A 10000-nucleotide genomic window follows, 5' to 3' on the forward strand; every position below is an offset into this window, starting at 1 on the left:
CATATCCTGCATGTCATCCCTCCTCTCTCTCTCACCCATCCTTCCTGTCTAAATCTTCACTGTAACTGTCAATAAAAAAGAAAAATATGAGTGGGACTGCCCCACTCAGAAAAAATTACGTAAAAAAACAAAACAAGGACCGGTGTGTCAGAAAAGCCCTCAGGATCATTAGAGACCCCAGCCACCCCAGATCCAGTTGGAGCTACTGACGTCAGGGAAATGGCACTGAAGCCTTGGGGCTAAAACCCAGAGGCTGACAAACAGCTATTTCCCCCAAGCAAATCAGGTTCCTAGGGAAATGCACTGGAACGACGCAAGGGTATTCCACCCCTCAGCCAACCCCACGCAGACTTTTTGCAGTATAATAAATACTGCACACTACCGGAATACTTGAATACTTGTACACTATTGAACTTTTACTACCGTACTGTTCTGTATTATATTACATTTCACAACATTTTTGCACTATTGAGGCCATCACTATTTAAAAAAAATGTTTTACTTACTCAAGTTACTTATTATTATTGTGTTATTATTCTGTTTTGTATCTGAAAGCTGCAATTTCAATGTTGAGGAACCAAAGCCAAAGGGTTAGGGTTTAAAGAATTTTACAGTAAGATAGCAATTCTGATTCTGAGCAGATACCTTCTGAGTTTGGGAACACCTTCCTAAATGGAACGGCTTGAAAAAGTGCTTGGAAAGCCGACCTCACCACAGTGTGTGTGTGTGTGTGTGTGTGTGTGTGTGTGTGTGTGTGTGTGTGTGTGTGTGTGTGTGTGTGTGTGTGTGTGTGTGTGTGTGTGTGTACTGTGGCCCTAGGTGCACAGCTGCTCTACAGACTCTGAGGCTACACCTCAACTCCATCTCTCCTCTCTCCTAACCTGACCCAACGGACACAGACACAGATTTATCCCTCTCATCTCCCTTTGCTCTCCCTCTTCCCATTCCCCCTCTTTCTCTCCTTCTCCCTTTCTCACTCTTTCCCTTCGGCCAATCTCTCCCGCTGTCTCTCTGTGTCTCTCTCTCTCTTTCTCTCTGTCTGTCTGTCTCTCTCTCTCTGTCTCTCCCTCTGTCTCTCTGTGTCTCTCTCTCTCTCTCTCTCTCTCTATAGTGGGTAAAGTTGTGTCCGGGGGGAAGGTGGAGAGGGGGTGGGGGTATGGGAGGGGGGGTCAGACTGCAGGTCATCTCCTACAGAAGCTTAAGAGATCACTGGTGCTCCCTGTTTGGCTCGGTGACGGCTGCCGCACCGCTGCATTGTGGGGGACTAATTAGCGCCGGGAACAGCGGTCTCCGAGCAACCATGACCTGGAAGGCCCGCTGCCTCTCTCTCACTCTCTCTCTCTCCCTCCCTCGCCCTTCTTTCTCCTTTCTCCTTTCTTCTCTCTCTCTCTATCCGTCTCTGTTTGGCCTAGGGCAGTTTGGGAGGTGTAGTCACTGGTGTGTTTGGCTACCTCCTGAAACAGAGCAAGGACAGCGAGGAGAGACACTCTGGGGAATCTGGAGGAGAGAGGCTAACAATGAGGTCTGTTTCTGCGCTTCTAAAGTGTGTCTCTGACTTTTCATCCCTCTCTCTCCCCCTCCTCCCCCACCCCCCTCTATCTCCCCCTCCTCCCCTTCCCCCTCTCTCTCTCTCTCTCCTCCCCCCTCTCTCTCTCTCGGCCTCTGGCTCCAGTGTGGACTGGGAGGTGGGTGGGTTTTCTTGGAGGGTAATCAGACTAGTCAGTATCAGTGCTCGGGCGCAGGTTATCTGAAACACATGGAGACGTCATTCTAATTTCCCCGCAGACTTCAAACACACTACAGGTTCCCCTGTTCGCTCTGACCACTTACCTCATAAGGAAATAAAAAAAAAAAAAACTTCAATTTTTTCGTCCATGCTACGGCAAGATTCAGGGTGGGGGTAGAGGGGAGAGAGAGAGAGAGAGACGGTGTGTGTGTGTGTGTGTGTGTGTGTGTGTGTGTGTGTGTGAGTTTTTCTCCTATACGTTACCTCGTACAGCAGGCACCCTAGCGACCAGATGTCAGATTTGAAGTTGTATCCGTTTTCGTGTATCCTCTCTGGAGACATGTAATAGGGGGTGCCCACTGAGAGAGGGAGAGAGAGCGGGAGAGGGAGAGAGAGAGAGGGAGAGGGAGGGAGGGAGAGAGACGTTAGGCTGTTGCGTTGCCAAGAGTTGCAGAGACAAGCAGTTCACCCATGGATGCTTCACTGACACAGCCTCAGAAACCAGGGAGAGAGGGAGAGAGAGAGAGAGAGAGAGGGAGAGAGAGGGGGGGAGGTAGAATGAATTCACTCTGTGAAACACCAGAACAAACTCTAGTAAAGATACACTAAAGAGATGTAGGTTATATTAACCAACTAAGTTCATGCTAAAACTGCACTCTGTGCTAAAACACTGGGCGCAGGTTTTCCTAGAATCAAAGTGTCAAAGAATCAAATGAACGGATTAAAAATCCTTAGGCTTACGCGCACGCTCACACACGCGCAGCTCACATGCGCGCACGCGAACAGCTCACACACACGCACAGCTCACACGAGCGAACGCTCACACACACGCACGCTCACGCTCACGCTCTCACACACACACACACACACGCGCACACGCACGCACACACACGCACGCACACACTCACACATCTGAGGTTTGATTACTACACTTTATAATGATTTGAAACAGCAGTCAGAAAGCACAGTACAAAAATATAAGTAAAAAAAAAAACAAGAAAGAAAAAAAAACAGCCAATTTCTGGTTTCTGGTTTTGAAACTCGATAATCCCAACAGCCACACTGCCTGGCACCGCTCCAGACCAGAGAGTCAGACACTCACTCAGAGGGACTGCAGCCACACGTCATGGCCACAGGGGGCGGTAGCGAGCTTAATTGGAGTCCTGTGCTCTTGCCAAAAAAAACAATGAAGAGGTGATCACAAATCAGACACCTGAGACTCCAAGCAAAACGATGTCATCACCTTAGCTGTCTGGTCAAAGGGGAACCAATCGGTGAACTGAACGGTGGCTGCTGATTGGTGGAGTGTACGTAAGACCCAGAAGGAGGGCGGGGCTTAGCGCATGCCGACCCCAGGACCAACTAGACCAACCAAACACTGCCCCGGTCCTCAACTAGACCAACCAAACACTGCCCCGATGCTCAACTAGACCAACCAAACACTGCCCCGATCCTCAGACTCCACTCACACTGAGGAAGGAGCTTGAAAGATTGATGATGGAGGGAGAGAGAGAGAGGGAGGGAGAGAGGGAGAGGGAGAGGGCGAAGGGGAGAAGACATGAAGGAAACAGTGCGGCTGAGAGCTGGCGGTGTGTAAAGTTTAGTCCTGGTCTAAACAGTGGAGCTGGTAGGAGGGAGCAGCTCTCAGGTGGAGGGGCAGAGGAGGACGTGTCAGACTGAACAGCAGCAGGGAGGGAGGGAGGAGACCAGAGGGGAGCCAGGGAGAACACACACACACTACAGACACACACACTACAGACACACACTACAGACACACACTACAGACACACACATACACAGACACACACACACACATACACACACACACACACACACACACACACTACAGACACACACATACACACACTACAGACACACACATACACACACACACACATACACAGACACACACACACACACTACAGACACACACACACACACACACACACACACACACAGACACACACACACTACAGACAGACACACACACACACACACACTACAGACACACACACACACACACACAGAGACACAGACACACCACACACACACACATTAACAGGTTGAGGGAACATTTAAATATGTGCAGTATAACGTAGTTATATTTAATAAAACTATTACAGAGATGCAATGACAGTTTAGGTTTCCAGGGGTAAAAAAAACGGAAATCAAGCACTTATATCTGTTCGTGCCGTTCTAATTGGGCTGTGAAAACAGTTCTTTATCTTTAATGTGAGGTGTAGTATAATTCAGCTTCAGTAATGAAGTGTGACCTATAATTCTAAAAATAATAGAGAGACACAGAAAGAGAGAGAGAGACAGAAAGAGAGAGAGAGAGACAGAAAGAGAGATAGAGAGAAAGAGAGAGAAAGAGACACAGAGAGAGAGAGACAGAGAGAAAGAGAGACAGAGAGAAAGAGAAAGAGAGAGAGAGACAGAGAGAGAGAAAGAGACACAGAGAGAGAGAGAGACAGAGAGAGAGAAAGAGACACAGAGAGAGAGAGACAGTGAGAGACAGAGAGACAGAGAGAAAGAGAAAGAGGAAGACAGAGAGAGAGAGAGAGAAAGAAAGAGAGGAAGACAGAGAGAGAGAGAAAAATAGAACTACGCGGGGCGAGAGAGCAGCCTCCGTTTTTTAATTGGTCACCACGTTGCTATGCTAATGCTAAGGTCTCCCGGTGCTGTTTGAACAACGTCCCCTAACATCCATTAACCACATGATTAAAAACAACGCTCCTCTCTTATGCTAATAGCTGCAGAAGAAGAGGAGGAAGAGAGAGGGAGAGCAGCGGCAGGGCTTCCTGCCGACGGCATACCCAATGAGGGGGGGGCCGCTGCCATGACTTATTCATGCCAAGAAAATTGAAAGTCATGTTGGGATTGATTTCCATTATTACGGATCGTTATGACAACAGTGCATTCTCTCGGAGACGAGAGAGAGAGAGAGAGAGAGAGAGGGAGAGAGAGGGAGAGGGAGAGAGGGAGCGGAGGAGATGGTGGTGGCCGGGGGAGGGCTCCTCCGTGGCAGTCTAGTGCTGGTCCTCCCTGGCCTCCTGGTTAAAGAGCGGACCTTCCTGCTTCCTGGTTGATGAAGGAGACTGGCCCTCTAGGCTGGAGGTGACTCTCTCTCTCTCTCTCTGTCTCTCTCTTTCTGTCTCCCTCTCCCTCCCCCTGCCTCATCCAGCTCCCCTCTCCTTCTCTTACTTATCCCCCCCTCTCTCCCTCCCTCCCTGCCTCATTCCCCTTTCTTCAGCATCCCCGCCCCCTCTCTCTCCTGCATCGCTCCCTCTCTCCCTCCCTCTCTCAATGAGCCTCCTCACATCACTCTCATTTCAGGTGTTAATTGCAAATATAATAATTCATTTACTTTTAATCAGCTCTTTCATTGGTACTGTATGTTTCTCACAGATTTCTTTTGTCGTCGCCCCCCCCCCCCCCCCCCCAGAAACGCACACACACACACACACACACACACACACACACACACACATCCTTCTCTCAACCCCCCTTCATTTTAAAGGGGATGAAGCCCCTGGCTGCAAATGCAGAGAGAGGAAGACGCTTAGTGTAGTGTGTGTGTGTGTGTGTGTGTGTGTGTGTGTGTGTGTGTCTGCGGGCTGCTGAGTCTGAGTTGAAAGGGTGGGAGCTGACAGGCGCTATGCCTGGACCTCCATCCAGCCAGCACCTCCCTGTTCTACTGGGGTGGTTTGGCTCATTACAGCCCCAAACTGTCAGACTATCTCTCTCTTTCACTCTCACACACACACCACACACACCACACACACCACACACACACCACACACAGCCCATCGCCCCCTGCTGTGAAAGAGAGCAAGACAGAGAGAAAGAGAGGGAGGAAATATGGGGAAAGAGAGATGGAGAGGGCTTGAGAGAGGAGAGAAAAAAAGGAGGGAGAGGGAAGGACAGAGGGAGAGAGCAGGGGGAGAAGGGAGGGAGAGGAAGTGGGTATAGACGAGGGAGATAAAGATACGGAGAGCGAGAGAGAGAAAGAAAGAGGGCTATATGGAGGGAGAGGGTAAGAGCAAGCGAAAAAGACAGAAAGAGACAGATGGATCGACGGTGAAGCAGAGAGAAAGATGGGAAAAGAAAGAAAGATACAGTGGGAGAGGGAGAGAAAGAGATGGGGAGAAAGGCAGAGAGAGATAGAGAGAGAGAGAGAGAGAGAGAGAGAGAGAGAGAGAGAGAGAGAGAGAGAGAGAGAGAGAGAGAGAAGCATGGATGGATGCTGTGTGTCTCTATGCCCTTGGGTTATTTTAACCCTTTGGTGGAGAGGAAGTCAGGAATGCCTTTCCCTGCAATCTCAGCCACTGCACACAGTGATATCACGTGTGTGTGTGTGTGTGTGTGTGTGTGTGTTCCACAGAGTCAGGTTTAACCAAGCGACCTCTCCACATCCGGACCCACAGCACTCAGAGACAGAACACTCCCCTCTGATCCCTGATAATACATCATCTGGAACACACACGACAGCTCACTGGAGGGAACAGGGTGGCGGGGGTGTGTGTGTGTGTGCGTGTGCGAGCGTGTGTATGTGTGTGTGTGTGTTTTTGGGTGTGTGTGTGTTTTTGTGTGTGTGTACTGTGTGTGTGTTTATGTGTGTGTGTGTGTGTGTGTGCGTGTCTGGGAGACCTTTAGTCTGAGTGATGGGGCTGAGCCTGGCAGCTTAGACAGCGCCCCCTGGGTGGATGGACAGAAAGGCAGCGTGAGACCACATGGTTCAGTGACGGTGTGGGTCAGTGGAGGTTTTGATACAAACTCGTTCCTTTCCAATGAGCCCATCCTCCCATTTCTACCTCCACCAGCCTCCCCCGGTGTGCACTGCGATGTGATATTGCGGTTGAACAAATGATTTAGTCATGAGATATTCCAGTGTGATGACGATGCGCGTCGCACACGTGTCGAACGTGACACACACACGCGCGCGCGCCCGAGCGCAAACACACACACACACACACACACACACACAGATGCACAAAGAGGAAATTTAAATATTAACACAACAGGTTGAGCAAAAAAAGGGTCAAATAAAAGACAAGGTGGGTAAGACAACGACAAACAAATCAAACACAAATGAAAAGTAACTTGTGTTTTTTCATGTTTTGCTCCTGGTGCAAAACGCTCAGCGAGTCAGGCCCAGAGGCTGTAGCTAGGGGGGGCATGTGACCTCACCTTTGACCTCGAGGGGGCATCTGTGACTATATGACCTGACCTCTGACCTCTAGCTAGGTTGGTACCTGTGACTATATGACCTGACCTCTGACCTCTAGCTAGGGGGCATCTGTGACTATATGACCTGACCTCTGACCTCTAGCTAGGGGGCATCTGTGAATATATGACCTGACCTCTGACCTCTAGCTAGGGGACCCCTAACCCTGAGAGCTTAGCAGGGACAGGCTTCTGGCTCCATCCTCACTGATGCCGGCCGAACCCTGGGACTGAACCCCCCCCCCCCTCCATCCCTCCATCCTTCCTACCCTCCAAGCCTCCATCCCTCCATCCTTCCTACCCTCCAAGCCTCCATCCCTCCATCCTTCCTACCCTCTAAGCCTCCATCCCTCCCTTTCTTTCTCAAAGTACCAGAAGAACAGTACTTTGGTAGAAAACGGGGACTGTGGAGGGGTGTGAGGTGAAACCTTCGTTCCATCAGTCTATTCACATACAGACCAGTGGTTATCTTAAGGAGGGAGTAAGGGAGGGAGTGAGGGAGGGAGGGAGGGAGGGAGGGAGTGAGAGAGGGAAGGAGGGAGGGAGGGAGGACAAGGAGGGATGCTTTAGCAGAATCTCACAAGTCTTTCCTTGAGTCCTCTCTTCTCCTCGTCTCCGTCTCAACACGCATTGGAGGAGAATGTCCAAGGGGGAGGAACCTTAGACGTTCTCCTCCAATGAACATGGAGAAGGGGGGTGAGGGTAGATGTGGCCGTAGTCCAGGCTGTGACAACCTGACCACTGGGCTAGACCGCTGGCTAGGAACACCGCCTATTCTCATCTGAACCTGCGGAGGGCGCTGTGGTAACATTTAATAAGGCAGTGAGCTCATTATCAGCAGGCTGCATCCAACATTTGATAAGAGCTTTCTGTTTATCCACATCAACACGCACAGTCCAGTGTGGGAGCTCCGTCTCATTGTTCAAGAATAATATATACTAATATTTTAGCATGTTAGAAATCATCATTATGATTTTCGACAGAACGCCTTGATGTGGACTTGACTGACGTTTGTACCGGGCTTACGCCTAAACTATACTTCCACCGCACGTTGAAATCGAACATACGGCCTCCGTCTCTGACGGTGAGCGATCGTGACAGACGAGGATTACAGACGGAAATGTAAATCAACAGTCAGAAAACGTTGGTTAAAAAAAATGGTGAGGGAAAAAAAAAACTGTATTTTACGAAGGCTATTTAGTGTCAGACGATATACGTCGCGGGGTGACTAAGCAAAACAGACGCTGAGCTGGAGAGACATTTACAATAGGCAGCGCCGCCGTAAAGGCAGTCAGGGACAGGGCTGTTAACAGACTGTAAAGACGGAGGGACGGTGTTTTAAACGCAGGGTCATCCCAGGACTGACCCGGGGCCAGGAGGGGTTCTGTCATTAACCTGCTGCTGCTGGGGAGGGACGGACCCTGGGGAGGGACGGACCGGCCCTGTTCTGGTCCCCAGGACGCCTGTATGGACTAGGACCGAAGCTGAGACACACACACGAACACACACACACGAGCACACGCACACGCACACACACACACGCACATGCACACTCACACACGCACACACACACACACACACACACACACACACACACACACACACACACACACTGTTTAACACAAAGAGGGACAGTTCTAATTCTAAGTGGTAGGGTTGTAATTCTCACGACTCAAAGGACTTCAGTAATATGAACATGATGTTACCCCAGAGTGTCCCCAGCGAGGGGGGGGGGGGGGGAAGGGGAGGGAGGGGGAGGAAGGGCTGGAGAAGTGAGGGGGAGAGGGCGTAGCGTGGCACTCTGGACATCCCTGTACACCCCCCAAACACACACACACACGCACACACACACACACACAGAAACACACACACACACACACAAAGAAACACACACACACACACACAGAAACACACACAGAAACACACACGCGTGCACGTGTTTTACGGCGCTCGTGGTACAATCAGAGCCGTGTGCCAGACTGGCGGCCGGCGAGGGCCAGACGTGTTCCGCCCAGACATCACATGTGACGGGGTCGGGGGTCAAGGCAACAGGAAGGGCCTAACTGGCCAATGAAAGGGCTACGGCCCCTCTGAGCCGCGCTGGGAAGGTCTGGCCCCGCCGCTTTATAACGGACACCTGGCCCTGGCCTCACCACCCTAATGAAACACATCCAGCTCTGGGGGGATTACTGGGCCCTCTGCGTGTGTGTGTGTGTGTGTGTGTGTGAGTGTGTGTGAGAGTGTGTGTGAGTGTGTGTGTGTCTGTGTGATTGTGTGTGTGTGAGAGTGAGTGTGCATGCTTGTGCCCATGGACAGTATGAGTGTGTCTGTGTTTCCGTGTGTGTGTTTCCGTGTGTGTGTGTGTGTGTGTGTGTGTGTGTGTGTGTGAGTGCGTGTGTGTGTGTGTGAGTGTGTGTGTGTGTTACCTAGGGAGTGAGCGGCGGTGGTTTTGGAGCTGAAGAAGCGTCCCAGCCCCAGGTCCCCCAGCTTCACCACCCCTGTGGCTGTGATGAACACGTTGGCTGGCTTGATGTCTGAGGAGGGGGGGAGAGGAGAGGAGAAGGGGAGGAGAGGAGAGGAGAGGGGAGAAGGGGAGGGGAGAAGGGGAGAGATTGCCTCAGTTGATGAAGTCACATGGCTAGCAACACCATGGATGTGGGTTTGCCACATATCCTTAATATACGCCTACTGCCTGTAAGTGACTGAGGCCACCCCCCCCCCCATCATTAGCATTAGTACACAGCACACTTAAAGAGTTAATAACCTAGTCAGAATTCATTAGTGAGTTATGTGTATGACCTCGTTAATGAGCTGGGTCCTGGTCCAGAGCCGGAGTGGGCCTGGGTCTTATTGGAAGCATGTGGACCTGTAAACACTGTGAACACGCCTGGGTGTGGGACGCCCCCCCCTCTGACAGCATGGAGCTACTGCAGCTAGCCTAGCTAGCACCCAATAACATCCCCGGGAGACAGGAGTGGAAGTGTGGGCCAGGTGTGAAGTTACCAGATTAAAACAGGCAAAATGTGTGTGTGTGTGTGAGCACGCATG

General features: G+C 50.9%; 1 protein-coding gene across 1 annotated transcript in view; it reads right to left on the reverse strand.

The window, feature by feature from the left end:
- nek7 (NIMA-related kinase 7) overlaps positions 1–10000 on the reverse strand; it is a 63276-nt gene that overhangs the window by 14025 nt on the left and 39251 nt on the right. The window contains exons 7-8 of the mRNA XM_080536470.1: positions 9379–9486; positions 1991–2085 (exon numbers count right to left, since the gene is read on the reverse strand). Coding sequence (XP_080392596.1) covers positions 1991–2085; positions 9379–9486 — 203 coding nt within the window. The remainder of the gene's footprint in view (positions 1–1990; positions 2086–9378; positions 9487–10000) is intronic.

This window comes from Nansenia antarctica, assembly GCF_963989245.1.
Source record: "Nansenia antarctica genome assembly, chromosome: 7".
Lineage (NCBI taxonomy): Eukaryota > Metazoa > Chordata > Actinopteri > Argentiniformes > Microstomatidae > Nansenia > Nansenia antarctica.